A 16,242-nucleotide genomic window follows, 5' to 3' on the forward strand; every position below is an offset into this window, starting at 1 on the left:
TTTGTCATGGCCTCATGGAAAGCTGTAAACTTTCTCAGCTTACAGATTGAACCTTGTTAGCAAGGTAGGGATTTCACTTCAGAAGAACTAAGGGCTGTTCTGCTTTTAAATTCAACATGAATTTCATGCTTTTCCCAAGGATAATGCACAGTATCAGTGAGGTAAGGAATTTTACTGTTGTAGCAAGATGTTAACTTCAACTCTGTGAATTAAGGATCCATTTAACATCCCTGTTAGCTTCCCCAGTCAAATTTCATTCTCATGACACTTTCAACTGACATATAATGTAAGCTGACATGACATAGCTGTTCTCAGAACTGAGAGTACTGAAGTATTTACCCCCGGGGTGCTTAGATACCCCAATAAGGATTATATGAGCTTTTTATACTCTGCTTGTGTCCTTTAAAACCCCATGCTATGCCAGTTATTGACACAAAACCTCACAGTTTTCAAAAGATAACCCACTGGGCAAATGAGTTTCTGAACATTAGCTGCAGGACTATTTGTCTTTCCCATTGTTTCTCCATAACCAGACCAGAGAGATGCATTGCAAAGATAAAAAATTTAAATTAAAAATATGAATATGTTTTCAAAGCGTGCAAAAGCTCATTCATTCATCGATTCATCGAAATGCAACAGTCTAGAAAGGCATACATACCTTCAGTCACAATGGTTGGGGCCTCTAACAAAATGAGTCTTTGGGCCACTCCAACAATGTTGGGCAGTAATAATTCTCGAAGAGCATCAAGGTTATGGATATCCAGGGCAGTAAATGCGAAGCTTCCATCAGTAGCAATCTGCTGCAGCTCTGCACTGTCAGCATTCAGGACCCCAATGCTAAATGAAAATATACTAGCTTGCTTCACCGCTAACAAGCCCTCTCGGATATCATCACTAGACTCTCCACCACTTATCAGCACTAAAATCTGAGGCACCGCTTCCTCTATCCTGCTGCCTCCCGCCTGGGTGAAGAGGTTCTCCACCACAAACTCCAGTGCCGCACCGGTGTTCGCTTCCTCGCCACCGCGGAAACTAAGTGCCTTCACGGCATCCAGAACATCCGCTTTTGTGGAGTAGCTGTTCAAAGCGAACTCGGTTTTGGGTTGATCACTATACTGCACCACCCCAATGTGTATTTGCTGAGCTCCAACTCTGAGGCTTTCAATCAAATTTACAAGGAAATCACGTATGGCTTGAAAATTGACACTTCCGATGTTGTTTGATCCGTCAATAAGGAAAATAAGGTCAGCGGACTCTTGAGCTTTAAAAAAAGAAATGCAAAAGGTGAAAGCATTAAAATGAGTGATTACATGCAGTCGTACAGTGTTCTGACATGTTTCTTGGAAAACCAGTAAGAAACACGAAAATGAGAAAACAAAACACATGTTCATGGAGGAGGTGACGTTTGCCTCTTAGTTCTGCATTCTGATTGAATATGAGCTCCCAACCCCATCCCAGTAGCGTCCACTACCCATCAAGAGATGGCTCGAGCAGACACAACCTGAGCTGGTGGCTGCAGTTACACGGGGGTCAGCATTACTGGCATGTGAGGAGAAAATCTGGCAAAATATAGTTTTCAGAAATCTAGATTCATTCCATCAGTGGCCAGTACTGTCCAAATATTTAGACAGAGCCAAAAGAAAAAGGTGGATTTTGGTGGTAATTCACCCTGAAGTTATTAGGTGAGGACAGTAATATTTGTAGGAGGTTTTCCTCATTGCAGTCCCTTTTTTTTTTTAAGAAAAAACCCACCATTTACTGGATTCATGGAAAGTTTCAGCCTCTCCATTGCAATTCTGTTCTTTTGCTGGTTAAAAACAGCGGCTGAATACATTCCCACTGTGAATAAGTCCCCACCGTGAAGAATTATTATTTGAAATGCATTTGTTAGAAACAATTGAAAAGGTTTTGGTTATTATTCTTGCACTGTAACTCTTTTACCAGCTGCCAGCATACACACGATGGTATTTGTCCAGCAAGCTGACCCGCACAATTGTCAACCCATGCCATGCAAAAATTGTCTTGCTTTAATTATTTTGCCCAAAGATGAAGTGATCCTCGATAGAGGGGTCTGGTCTGTATTTTTCATATGGACTCTGGATATTCAATCAAGGAATGCAGAATCAGGTTAAAACAGGGTGATGAAATCAGTCATGACACAATTATCCAACTCTATTTGTTGTGACCATACCCAGATGATCGCAAGCATCTGCTGAGAATATACACACACCAAACAAAACTTTTATATGGTATGAACATGGTTGTTGAAGGGGAAACATTTTTGCTGTGACTTACCGAAGCAGACCCAAAATGCCCTGGTGTCTGCTCTTACTCCTTTTGCTCAACTAATTTTACCATAAGCATCACCAAGAGCTGTATGCATGCAAAAAAGTGGGGAAGAAGACTCCAAAGCATGCTTAGATTTTACATGCTATTACTCTCCAATCTTGTTAAGAAATCAAATTTCAGACTATTTGCAAATGAATGACAAGCAACATTTGGAAATTCCACCCAGCTCTCAACATTTGAAAGCCAAAGGTGAAACCAGTAGCAACACTGGCATGTAGTTTAGCAAGGCCAGGAATAAACCTGTGGTCTTGGCTATTAACCAGCAGCATCAATCTTTTTTTTTTTTTTTTTTGTCTGTTTAGTTGTTTTTCTAGTAGACGTTTTCATACATTGCAATGCTACCAAGAGATTCAAATAATGCTGCAATTCCAGCGACAAAGAAGGTTTCCAGGGCACCATCGCTTCCCTGGGCCAACTCAACTCAGAATTGCAAAAGGCTCCAGGATTTTTTTTTCCATCATTGAGTTGAAATTTAGAGGTGCTTAGGGTTGTATTTACTGTGCCATTTTCAGCTGGAATATATACGTTCTACTTCATCATATAAATGAAAGGGAACACTCCAAGCAGTTGTAGCCAGTGCAGCTTTAGATACCCTGGACATCTTTTTGAGGGATGAGATTTCAGACACCAACGGGTGTCATCACAGCAGCACAGGTCACTCCCACAGGAGAGAAAATAGATATTAAACAGATGCGTTGGATAATTTGTCATCACTGTAAAAAAACCTTGTACTTCAGTGCACATTTATGGAACGAGCTGGTGCTGGAGAACAAATAAAAGCATGCTTGTTACAGAACTAAGCAAGGAGGGTCAGATGAGACAGACAGCTAAGATTTAACGAATACATCAGGGCAAACTTGGGGCTGACTTTCACACTTATGCTAGTCAGCTCTGGGGACTGCCACAGACCAACAGCTTTGGTATTTTATACTGGAAGTACTACAGTACTGGGTTTTTTTCACATTTCTGTTTTATATCAGGGCTCATTTCTAGCATAACATCCACAGCATTTTTATACATTTTAATGCTACATGGAGTTATCAGCTGAATAAATGACTTCTTAAACTCTTATGCAAACAGTTATTTGTACCATGCTTTGCACACTGTTGTCATCCAATGTTTAGGAGCTGTAACATCTTTTCCCATGTTTAATGATACTCCGTAGATGGCCCATGCAAACCACATGGGCAAAACTACAATAGTAGGATTAGCTTAAATTTGTGTTATAGAGAGGAAAGGAAATGCTTGAAAAAAATATCTTTGAGTAGAAATGAACTTGGAAATGCATGATATACTTGAAGAAGGAATTTGCCTTTAAGCTTTTAAAGAAATGTCTGTGACTCCAGATGCTTATGTACTATGGGGTTACCTGCTGGGGTGCCTCAGAGGAGGACAGCCAGCTGCCAAAGACCAATTCCCCTATTGATTTCAACAGGGAAGCACTGGGGTCCTTCATGGCGAAGATGCCAAACAGCCACTGCAGTGCTGTCAGCAGGTTGGGTATAACATTTATTTTTCACATATATTGACATGTTTTTCTTAGAATTGGTGAACTTTATGTCATCTTTCTGGGGCAGCTGCTTTTCTTCCCTGTGGCTTTCACATGATCTGGATATTTGCCCTGTCAAGCACTTCGCACAATAAAAACACATGTGAGCACAGCCTTTTGGTGTTGCTCGGTGTCATGCAGTGATGGAGAGCACCCAGTGGGGCTGGCGTGAGGGTTAATCAGGCAAGACAACACAGGGGGATTAATGTTACACTGCCTCATTACACTGACGTTGGCTTACATCACCCCACAAGCTATCGACCTTCAGATGGAGTCTCGGGAATAAAAAGAAAGGTTTGATCTCTGGGACTTCTGTTTTGAAACACAACAAAGCTGCTCAGAAGGCCCTTTCCACACTGAAATTTCATACAGAGAAGGGACGGAAGAAGACTGTCTTATTTTTTTCCAGGCAAATTCGGGCCCCGGCTTGTGGTCAGCACAGATCCATTGAAGCCAACGCAGTTTGCAGAGAGGTTTTGGTTACAGAAAGGGTCCAGGGATCCAGTGTTCTGGCAGGTGGAAGCCACTGGCTTGTAAAGAATGCATTTTTGTGGCATCGCAAAAGGGACTCTCCAACCACACACCTTCTCCCAGTGGATAAGAAGAGAGGCTAAGGGCCAGCTCAGGGATGGGGTTTCAATGGAGAATTCTCCACCAAACTCCTTTTGCTGTCTTCAGCCAAGAATGTGACTTTCTGGAGTAGCAGCACATTGCCTATCTCCCCCGCTAGCTGCAAGGGGACATCCCACATGATGTCCCCGCAGCCAGCAGCAACCTTCTTGGTCTCCAGCGGGTTTTCGGTCAGGGCCTCAAAGAGTCACCATCGTGGCTAGTATGTTCAGCCCCTATTTCCCTGCCTTGTGAGTGGATAGGATGGGGCAATTTAATAACTCTGCAGAGTTCCCTATGCTTGCATTTCCATGCCATGGGCGCAAAAGGATGGCCACAACGGGCCATTGCCCATCCAAGGGCTCCTGTGTTACCTCCTGGCAGCTTTGGCAGGGATGCCACCTTGGTCTGCAAACAACAACATGCTCAATAGCTACAAACATGGGGCTACATGCTTCAAACCTTTGTTTTTAAACCTCTGAACGTCCATCTCAGTCTTGCCCCTACAAAGGCTTTAAACAGCACAACGCCAGCAGATACCATGTTGATGGGAGCCATCAGCAGTCAGCCATTACCTGTGATGTCTTTAACCAGTCCTTTGGCCCCAGCCTTTTCTGGAGTCATGGATGAATGGACACTCGCCACTAAGTCTCCAACTATGCCGTGGAGAGCGGTAAAATTCTCTAGGTTGAAAAGGTGCATATCGAGGGGTTCGCTCGCTATTTCCTTTAACTCCCCTTCCACTGCATCCTGCACGCCGATCGCAAACATGTTTACATGGGCCGATTTAAGGACAGATGATGGCAGAGCCACATCATCCTGGGATCGTCCATCCGTTAACACTATAATAACCTGGGGGACGCCTTCACTGGCTCTGCTTCCAGCAGCTTTAGTGAGATGGTTCTCGATTAGGTACTCTAATCCTTTTCCAGTCTTGGTGTCTCCCCCCATGTAAGGCATGTTGGCAATATGGGACAGGACGTCTCGGGTAGAGGGGTAGGTATTTAACTGGAACTCTGTGTGGGGGTTTCCGCTGAACTGGACCAGGGCAAAGCGAAAATCATTTCCTCCCACAGCTAAAGCTTTTACAACATCATACAGAAACTCTCGAATGAGTTGGAAATGTTCCTTCCCAATGCTCCAAGAAGAATCCACTAGAAATATTATATCAGCCACGGCAACGGTTTTGACAGCTTTAAAAAAACAGATGGGGATTTAGGATTTTCTATCGGTCAGTACAAGCATGCCTCCTCCTCCTCCTCGCCCAAATGACCGACGGCCTCTTTCGCATGGTGAAAGTGAAGCTTAGCTTCCCCTTATCGCCCGCAGCAAAACAAGAAGCGCTGGGGAAAAACCAGGCAGCCATCAGCACCCTGACACCAAAGGTGTTGGGGGACAGGAGGGGACAGCATGCAACCTACCCTTCCCAGAGAGGGGGAGGTGAGATGCTTCTCCCCTCCCAGACCCTCACTGCACGGGTTTGGACACCAGCCCTGAGCCAGACAAAGATGCCTGTAGCTTCACGTGTGAATTTGGGCTCGCTCAGCTTCAAACCACCCATGGTCTCCTGTGGGTTTTTTTGCTGACTCCGTGGCGGTGCTCAAGGAAGAAAGAGCTGCTCAGTTTAAGCAGCCTAGGTGCTGGCATGAGTTTTCCATATTTTTCCTGTCCCCCCGTGATACCAGCTATGGTCCCAAAGACACCAGCACCTCCTCTTAAAAAAAACCAAGCAGCCTTTCTTCAGGTCAATGGCAGTGTTCATCTCGCCGCAGAATTCCCTCCTACACATGCAAGGAGGGCGAAACAGCTCTGCCCAGGAGAAAACCTGCTCGGGGCCACCCTGGGTGCACGTCTCGCACCCCCGTCCCCCACAGAGCATCCTCAAAGGCACGCCACCGGCCAGCGACATGCTCAGGAAGGCACAGCACGTGTTGGCCAAGGTCTGGGTCCGAAAGGACCCTCAGCTGAGTGGGAGCTGAGGAGCAGAAGGTAAACCACAACATACCATCGACATGCATGTTAAAAACCAAATGGTGCAAATGTCTCGGTGTGAACTAGTGGCACGTTTGCACGGGAGCGAAGTTGGGTAAAGCAGTCCAGTCTTACCTGCTTGCTGCTGGGCACGAACCAAGCAAAAGCCTGAGAGTAGAAGGCAAAACATTGCCACAAAGGGCAAATGTCGGTGTTTCCTCATTTTGGTCCTTTATCTGAGTTTTCCTTTTTGGCCCCTTTGTTTCAAAGCACCCAGTGTGAGACCTAAGGGAGAAAAACAGGGACAGTTTGAAACAGCAGCAGTGCTGACCAGTCACGGATGAGGCATGAGATAGATAGAAAAGCCAAACCATGTGGTTTTGCAATGCTTTTGTGGCACTTTGGCAGGAAAAAATATTTTAATATTGAACAGAGCAAACATTTCTTTGGAAGAGGAATCATCACTCATAATTGGCATTTAATCACCCCTGGGGTCTTAGATGGCTTTCTTCTTGCCTATGCTGTTCCAGGTAATACCTAATATATAGGAAAATGAATAGCCTAGGTTTCTACCACCAACCTTAAAAATATATGATGGTCTTTCACCTGTCCTCCTCTCCCATGGATGACCAGCTGAAACATATTGGCCAACACTCCCTCTTGCTGTTGCCCTTCCTGATTTTATTTTTTACAAACACCATAATAATAATTTTCCTGAACATCCCTCTTTGCCTTAGCTCACCTTTTCAGCTGTCCCAAACATACAAATGGAAATTTAATTACTCCAGACCCAAGTGAGACGCATGATCTGGCTGAACAGCAAAAATCCCTTGGACTCCCCCAAGCTCGCAGCCCCAGCAGTGAAATAGCCTACGCCGGCTGACCACATTTTGGAAAGGTACCAAGAATAACATTTTGTGTGTTGGAGCCAAAAATAAAATTTCTGCAAGTTTCTTATCTGTGATCCACCTGGCAAGTCTTCTGAAACAATGTCTCCTTCAGGAAATCTGTGTATCTGTTGTCATAGAGATGGCCAATTTATTATTTAATCTTCATTTTCCAAGCCTACAGAGCAGAAACCAGCAAGGCTTGCTTAACTGAGAAAATATCCTCCCGAAAGGGAATACAGTGATTTAATACTTCTCATTCCCCAAAAGGAGCTCAATTACTCAAATGAGCCAGAAGTGATTCAAATATATCAAGCTATTAACCAGGTCATAATAAAAAAAAAAAAAATCAATTTTCTCATCAACATCCTTGCCAACTCCATCAGCCCACAGAGTTGTGACCAATACAAGAGCCTAAGGGGGTTGGTGGGAAGACTAACCCTCTCCTTCAGAAAAGCCATGGTAGTTACACAGATGGCCACCACTGACACCTGGAAACAGAACCAGGTGCTGGGAATTAGGGAAAATTCAGAAATAAACTTCTGAACAGCGGATCCCTCTTCTGCCAAAGAGACACTCCTCAGGGCTATCAAAAGGGGATTCGGTGGAAAGGAGGGGTCAACATCCACCTTGTTTCCTGAAACCCACCATGATCCTGACACTTCCAATAGCTCCCTGCGTGTCAAAGCTGGGCTGGGGTCTGGTCCTTCTGGGGAGAAGGGGTCTGCAGCATCCACTCTTCCAGATGCTCCACAAGGCATTTATGAGTGCCATATAGCATGAGTCAGGCAAAAGCTAGGCCCTGCCTTTCCCCCCACATTTGTGTATAATAATAATAATAACACCAGGTGGAGAGACATTTAATAGGCACCCAGAGCCAGCAGCTAGCACGCAGCATTAATTAAGATGTGACAAGTCTTCCCTGTTATTGGCAACTCCTCAATTTATAGAGGCAGCTGCTGCAGTCCAGAGGTATCGCTATCATTCATAAAAAGACTAAAAAATCATCCTTGTTAGCTGGCACTCATCCATCCCCCCAGCTATTGGAATCCAAGCCAAACCTCCCAGTGACTCCAGCGGGAGCAAACCTGCTCTGCTGGACTGTGTCCCTGATTTACAGCTTGCTCCCAGAAATCCTGTTTTCACCCAAAGGATGTATGGGGAGGGGAAAGCTGGGTTCTGCTTCCCCGTGGGTGCAGGCTTAGCCATGGGTGTCACTGCGGGGTTTGTCCCCTGAGCACACAAATGCAGAAAGGTCTGTAGGTCCCGAAGCTGAGGTTTGCAAAAAGCACCGAGCTTGTGACCACCACCCATCCAACCCTACCAGAGCATCTCCCCTCTGGGCAGGAGGGGTTTGTGGAAGAGTTGAAAGTTTTTTGAGATGGGGTTGCCTTGCAGCATCCAATGGGAGTAAAAATGCTGCTAGCAATGAATGAAAAATGTGAAATAAAATGCACGTTACAGAAAAACGGACCATTAAAATAACGTACACTGTAAAAGTGCTGGTATTTCTTTTCCAAAATGCAGGAATTTATGTTATCAACCTGTTTATTAGTTGCTGACATCCTATCCCTCTTCAGTTGCAACAGCTGGGGGTAAACAGAGCATCAAGATAAACCAGTGAAAATTAAGGTCTTGCCAGCTATAAAATGACAGGACCGAAGCAAACATTTGGGGCATTTTTGGTTTTAGTGCTGAGCAGCTGCAGAGCGCCTTATGGGGCTGTTTACAGCCATGAAATGCAGCGGAAGGGGAAAGCAAATCTCCCTGACACTACGAAATCTCCCCCGCCTGCAACACCCACCATGACCACAGTGGTGGGTAACGGGGCTTTACTTTGCATGAGATTTCCAAACTCAATGGTGGAGCTATACCGACATCTTTAGGGCTGCTCTAGCTTGAAACCCCTTGAGGAACTGCCTTGCCCATGTTCAAACAAGGAGCCTGAGGGAGAGCCAGGGCTGAGCCCACCTCCATTAGGACCCTTTGGGTCCTGGCTCAGCCCCAGAGACTTGCGGTAGAGAACCCACCGGCTGTATTTTATGCACCTCCATGCTGGCAAATCCAAACAGCTCAAAGTCATGAGTCAGCCCTCGGGGCACCATGAGATAAATCTGGATATCACAGTATATTAAAACAACACTCAGTCTCAGCTTTGGTTTATTTGCCCTGGCCAACTGGGAAATGCAATGCTTTTATAAAGCAATAATAAGTTGGCTGTTCTTTTTAGTCACCACCTTTTCCATTTTAGCCTGTAGGAGGCCTCCACATCTATTTCCAGCTTTGTCTGCAATCTCCATGATGGCTTTTTTAGCTATATGAAAGCAGAAGGCCTTGTTCATCAACAAGATGTGAATTTTAGCATCATGCTTCCCCAAAACCATCCTAAAATGACAGGAGCTGAGATTAGTTATTGGAAGGAAAGAAGCAGCAAAGTCTTGCAGGAAGAGGTGATTGATTTCTCTTAGACACTGACTGATAACTTATGGAAAAGAGGAGCATTTAAGCACAGGTGTTCCTGATACCCCCTCCATGGTACCCTTGTTAGCAAAGGAGGAGTCGGAGTTGGAGTTAAGTGCTTGCAGAAAGGTGGGTGAGGAGATGATCTTCCTGCAGGGAAAGAAGTAAGGACAGAAGCTTTTTTGTTAGGGGTAATGTGCTTCTTTGGGGGTGGGGGTTTGAACTAAAACTCTGTTCAGATCTGGTTTGACTGAGCAGACAGCACATCTCTGGCTCAGTGAGAAAAGGGGGTTTAAGACAGTAAATTATGTGATTTATTTTTGTTTTGCTTGGAGGTAGGTCTTGCCTGGCTTGCCTTGGTGAGGCACAACAAGTAACTTGCTTTGCTCAATGTGTTCTTGCTTTGTGTCCTAAATTACCCCTGGTCACAGAGGTGAAGGTAGCACTAGCATGCAGGGGGTGCAGGATAAAACCAGAGATGTGAACTTATGCTAATTCATTTTAATTCTTGATTATGGCAAATATCTGTTTTGCAGATTTATTCTCCTGGATTGTTGTTTTTGATAATGTATTTTTGATAAGGCAACTTTATCCTGGGTTTTTGTTTGTTTTTCTTTTTTTCCCAAATGAAAAGTTCCTTGCGGTCCTGGTGGGTGAAAGCTCTGGTGGAGTTTTTGATATAACCACTGCAAGCTGGAAAAAATGCTGAAAAACATGACTACTGAGTGCCTTTAGAAAATGAAAGCATTTCCCTGAACTGTTAAGAATTAGCACCAAAACCTGGGGAACCAGTCTCTTAATAATTCATGTGCTAAAAGATTAACTCATGTAGTTTTCAATAATCTGAAGGTTTTATGTCTGTCTAGAGTTTATATAGTGTGTGGTGACCTCTTAATGCTACAGTATGTCCTCTATTTCATCAGAAGATATACATCTGTTACTAATAATGCTTTCAGAAGGCAATCATTTCTACCACTAACGCAATGAAGTGATTTCCTTGAATATTTTTCCCAGCAGCTATTTTTTACTTATTGCATACTTCTCTGTGCATAAAGTTTGACATTTTACATAATTTTTTTATTTGAGTGGATGTTTCAAATTCACTTTCTAAGCAATCATTTGCTTGTGTGTGTGTTTTTTCACTAGAGTGTAGTTAAAATAAAATCTGTAAAAGTGCAAAGCAGATGAGTAGACTTTGAAAAAGCAAAACATAAAAGGCAGGAAAAAATTACTACAGCTGTTACATATCACTTTGATTCATTATATATGCCTCTCAGCTGGGCTGGCTGGCTTTGAGAGGGAGGGAAAATATCTATGGCTTTACTGTGAATAGAAATGTGATGCGTCATGCGTAGATATGGATGGGTGCCAAGGCAGGTAGAGGGAATAATTAATGTTGTTGCAAAATACCTCTTAAATCTGAACTCCCAGCTGGGCAGTGCTTCAGGCACTGATGCTATCTGTAGTGCTGGACTGTAAGAGAAAGCAATCAGCACAGCTCCAGCTGCTGGAGGGATTTTCTGGACTATCATTTTGTAGTTTTGTCTGATGCTTTTCTTCAAGGCTAAAGGACTGAACTGGGCAGAACTGTCTCTTGGGGTGTGATAACCAGGAAATCCAAAATTAGTGATTTATTTGTGAAATCCGTTCACATCAGCTCTCCCTCCCCATGACATACTGCTGCTACAGAGAGGTAAGCAGCCTCTAGGAAAGGACAGAGGACCCACAGCAAGTGTGGTAGGCAGAGCCATGACTTGCGTGCTCCTTTTCTGGGGACAAATGGCCTGGGTTTGGGCTTGGTCTTGGGCAGCTTGTGTAGCTTTGCTAGTTGGCACAGCCAGGGACCTTTGGGGTGCCTCACCGCCAAAGACGTCAGTACATGTGGTCCAGTTTTCCTGCACAGCCCTGGGGCATCACAAAAAACATTTCTTGAACAAAAATCTGAAAACCAATTGCAGCCCTTAAATCCCCTTGTGCTTGTGGTGTGGGTCATCCTCTACTGGGAGAAAGAGGAGGATTTACATCTGGGTCCCAACAGCTTTTCTGAAAGGCAGGACTTGAGTGAGGGCAAAGCATCATCCCACAGATGGTGCAGGAGAGGAGATGTTGTGAGCATCCTCCAGACCCCTCTAAAAGTCTGCCCCATGGGATGTCAGGGTCAAAACCAAGAGACCTGTGCCTTCATCTGCATTTGTTTTGTGGGGATCTCCCCATGCCTCATCATCACGCTATTTCCCAACCAAAATGCTCAGCGTGAAATCCCCTTGACTTGGCTGTTCTCTACTATATGCATGTCCCTGGAAGGCAGCAGTGAAGTCATGAGGCTGCGGTAAGCCTTGCCAGTGGCTTGAAAGTGGACACCGGACAGCCAGAACAACTATTTGCAGCCCCATCAATGGGATATATATCCAGCTGTGGCTGTGGAGCAAGCAGTGGGGAGAAAGAGCTCCTGAAATCCCGATGTGGAGCCATGGTGACACAGATTGCCCTCTGGAGGTGATGTCTGCTCCTCTCTCAGCTGGATGAATCCTCTCTTAAATTTCTCTGCACTGTTAAGTGCTCTGAGCTGAGGGGAACGTTAGCCAGAAGCTGCTCCCAGCAGTGATTTGGGCACCTAGGAGGCTAAAGGGCACAATTTTTCCATGTGAAGTAGCTCAGGAGCCTTTGAAAAGGGACATGAGTGTCCCAAGGCTCTAACCTGGCCACGTCTTTATCGTAGAACACTAAATCTCACCTGGTCCCACAGCCTCTAGGAGAAACAAGGCTATATGTAGAGACTCAGAATGAGGTGTATAGGAAAGATCCTGAATTTATTCATGGCTCCAAGCAGAGCCATTTCAATTTGCACCAGCTCTTTTGAAGGGTTTCCATTAATTTGCTGCCATCTAGCATTGATGGCACTGGGAAGGTGGAGGTTGTTGGGTTGAGGGTTTCTCCTGAAAACATTTCTTCCTACAAAGGTAGACCTGAACATTAAAAGCAGCAAACAAACCTAAAAGGGTGGAAAAATCTTCTTGCTTTTGCAAACCACTTGAGCTCTGATTTTGAAAACCAGCATTCAGCAAAGTGACAGAGTTATGTTGCATTTATATTCTACCCGGGCAAGCTCCCTGGGTGCTAGCATTTAATATGAATCACATATTCATTTCTGTTCTTATAAGCATGCTGTTGGCATAAAATCTGGTTGTTTTCTTCATCTGAAGACTGAGACTGAAATAGAGTAGTTAATAAGAGGAAAGGGAGTATTTGCTAAAAAAAGAGGAAACTCCCTCAAAGATCAATGACTCTTTATGTATAGTAACCTAAGCCTCCCAGAGCCTCTCCACCCAAACAAATCGGCTCCTTAATGTGGAACACAGATCACTTAAAAAGGTGGAAAAAGTGATGGGCACGCAGAGCGGTAAGGCTGGCTGTGATTCACAGTGGGGAGCAGGCATGCAATGCCACCCATAGCCAGCCCTGCTGCTGTGCACGCCCAACACGGGGGCAGGTTCATCTCTTTGTCGCAAATCAAATGCGTCCAGGCTGGGAGAACACAGTCCAAGGCTGGCAAGACCGTGCAGTTACCAGAGTTTGCACTGATGGAAGGAATAAGATGTTCCCTTCCCTCCTCGTCCCAGACAGGCACGTAGCAAAAGTTAGGAGAGGGACAACATTTTTTCTCCTTGACATGTGGGAATACAGCAGGGGCTGGTTTAGCTCACCCTGAAATTGGGGAAAGTTGATGCATTTGAATCAAAAATTGTAAAGATGTTTGAAAAACCAGAAAGGGAACTGGGGACTCTGCTGGAAAATGGAAAGGGAATGAATGATGATGCAGCAGCAGCAAGAGTGCAGCCTTGCACTCCTGTCTTAGCAATGTCATCGCACCCCTCGTCAGGGTCAACCCTCTCTGCAAAGACCAGGGTGGAATGAGGGTATAAGGTTGGGGACAGAAAGTCTGTTTCCCTGAGCTCTGTTGCTGGTGAGTCAAAGGATGGTATTGGGGAGATGCAGAGTTGGGTCTCTGCTCTGCCACCACATTCCTACTTGACTTTGGAGGGGTCCCCCAGCTCCCTGCAACAGCCTCTGGCTGGAGACATCTTTCTGGCCTCCACAAAGCTCCTAAACCGGGCAGCTGTGCCCCAGAAACAGCACTATATAAGCACAGTAATTATCCAACCATAAATACTGATAATTTTTTAAAACCAGTAAGTAATGGGGTAAAGCCAGAAGTTTGAAAAATGCAGCATTCCTCCCCTGAGAGCGTACATGAATCATCGCAGCAACCAGAAATGAGCTGAGAGTTTCCCATTGCACCCGCTGGAACCAGAGTGGCTTTGGCCACCTCCGCTCCAGCCAGTTTTGGCCCCTGTGCATGGTCAGGAAACCAATTTGGCTACAACCCTTTCTCACCCCAGGCTCCGGCTGGGAAGGGAGGGCTTTGCTGAGCCAAGGGGGAGGGTGGTGGGGTGTCTCCACGATTAGTCATAGCTGCCCCCTCAGCAAGAGCATCAATGTGTGCAAAGCTCCAGGGAGCTGAGGGTGACTGGGGCTATGGGGGAAAGGGCTGGAAAAGGCAGAAGGAGGCAGAGATGGGAGCTGTGGAGAGGGGTGGTCTATGAAAGGCTGGAGAGCCCTTGGGGGAAAAATATCTGATGTTTGGCCAACTTCCCTCTCCACAGATGACCACAAGAAGATGGATTGTCCCTGCAGCCACAACAGTGCTGGCCCTCCCTGGAGCAGCAGGGACATTCCTGGCAGTGGGACCTGTGTGGGGTGGACAGGCTGATAAGCATCTCTGGCCAGTTCACCCTACCTCGCCTTGAGGCAGGAGGGATGAGGGCTGCTGTCAAACAACCCCCAGCCCTGGGGGCATGCCTCGGGAGCAGGAAAGGGGCAGTGAGACACACCGTTAGCTGGACTCCTTGCAGAGATCCATTCATGCACCCACCTCCTTGTGCCCAAGCCGCTCCCCAAACCACTACATGCCCTCCTCAGGGCACCCACCCTGCTGCTTCCAGGGGCATCCCGCTCCAGTCCCACCAAGCTGCTGTTGGAGTGATTTCAAGGCATTGAAGGCAAACACTGTCCCACAGCAGTGGGGGGGGAAACCCCTGCTTGGTGCTTTTGAATGAATTTAATTCTCCTGCACTGGTGGAGCCAGGAACATCCCCGTACACCTGTGGTGCATGGGCTTGGGGAGGAGGCTCCGGGTGTGAGCAAGCTGGCTGCATTGCTCCGCTTTTCCAAGCAAGCCTGGGGGTAGCTTTCCTGTGAGGACACCACTCTCTGCATGGGATGAGTTTTGTCCAAAATTCCTTGAAATCTCCCCAAAGACTAACATCCTGCTGAGGAGGAGAAACGCAGTGCAGCAGCTGCTGAGCCCAGGCTAAGGGCTCCCGCATAGAAAGCAACACTTACCCCTGAGTGAACCCCCAAAAAAGTTGCTTATTCCAGGATTTTCCACTCCGAAGCGCCTCTCACCCTTGCTTCATGGCGTACCAGCGCTGCTCAGCCTTCCTGCTGCCCACTCGCCTGGGTCGGTGGGGTGTGAGCACCGGTGGGGCAAGGGAAATGGGGGTGCGCTGGTCCCCGCGAGACGGCCGCTGTGGGTCTGAGCGAGGCCGGAGGAGGCGGCTGGCGCGGGAGTGTCGAGGGGCCGGGCGATCCAACGTCGCAAATGGGATCCAGATGGTTGGTGCTGGCGTTCCCAGGGCTGAGGTCAGAGCCGCTCATCACACGCGGTCCCCCCCCATCTGCCCCCCCCGCCCCGGGGGACGCCTCTGCGCTGTGTGGCTTCCCCTTCCCGCACTGGTCCCGTCGTCTCCAAAATGCTTCTCCCTGCTATCAGTAAGAAGAAATATATATATCTAAAAAAAAAAAAAAAAAAAAAAAAGAAAAAGCCCTGCAGGGTTGCAGGAGCTGATTTAACTATGCCTTTCAGTTGGGAAGGGCTGGACTTGGATTTTTGCAGGAGCCAGAACGTGCCAAGGACCATACCAAGTTACGCAGGGCTCTGGCGAAGTGCCCTTCGGAGATGCTCGAGGCTGCAGAAAGCTCAGCTTCTCCCCCTGAACAGTTAGGAGCATCAGTACGAGGGGGAGAGAGTCTTTTCTTAAGGCAGTTTCCTATTTTCATGCAACAGCTTTTTTTTTACCTGCCCAGATGGGGAGAAGAACTGGGGGGATTATGTCATAGCATAACTTACAAATAAAAGTTAGCCCCTGAGCATAAGGATAAATATTTTAAAATACATATAGCCTACTGAAAGGTTTAAAGTAAAAGTTTGAAAGGCAGCAAATCAAGTCAGCAAGTTCCTGACTGGTGATTTTTTTAAGCCTATGTGCTCTGAAAAAATACCTTTAACCTTTTATTAGGCAGAGCCTATCAGGCAGATCTGGGGCGCTAATTTTAGCCCTCTGCCTCGAGTGACAG

At 46.2% G+C, this 16,242-nt stretch overlaps 1 protein-coding gene across 3 annotated transcripts in view; it reads right to left on the bottom strand.

The window, feature by feature from the left end:
* COL6A3 (collagen type VI alpha 3 chain) overlaps positions 1 to 15,324 on the bottom strand; it is a 63,626-nt gene extending 48,302 nt beyond the window's left edge. For 2 of the 3 annotated variants that reach the window (XM_074872525.1, XM_074872524.1), the window contains exons 1-2: positions 15,229 to 15,324; positions 6,614 to 6,763 (exon numbers count right to left, since the gene is read on the bottom strand). In XM_074872525.1, the coding sequence (XP_074728626.1) occupies positions 6,614 to 6,701 (88 nt within the window). In that variant the 5' untranslated portion in view covers positions 6,702 to 6,763; positions 15,229 to 15,324. Of the gene's footprint in view, positions 1 to 658; positions 1,262 to 6,613; positions 6,764 to 15,228 lie in introns of all 3 variants that reach the window. The other variant, XM_074872523.1, reaches the window with a different exon arrangement.
* Between the last annotated feature and the right edge of the window lie 918 nt (positions 15,325 to 16,242).

Source organism: Strix uralensis, chromosome 6 (genome assembly GCF_047716275.1).
Source record: "Strix uralensis isolate ZFMK-TIS-50842 chromosome 6, bStrUra1, whole genome shotgun sequence".
NCBI lineage: Eukaryota > Metazoa > Chordata > Aves > Strigiformes > Strigidae > Strix > Strix uralensis.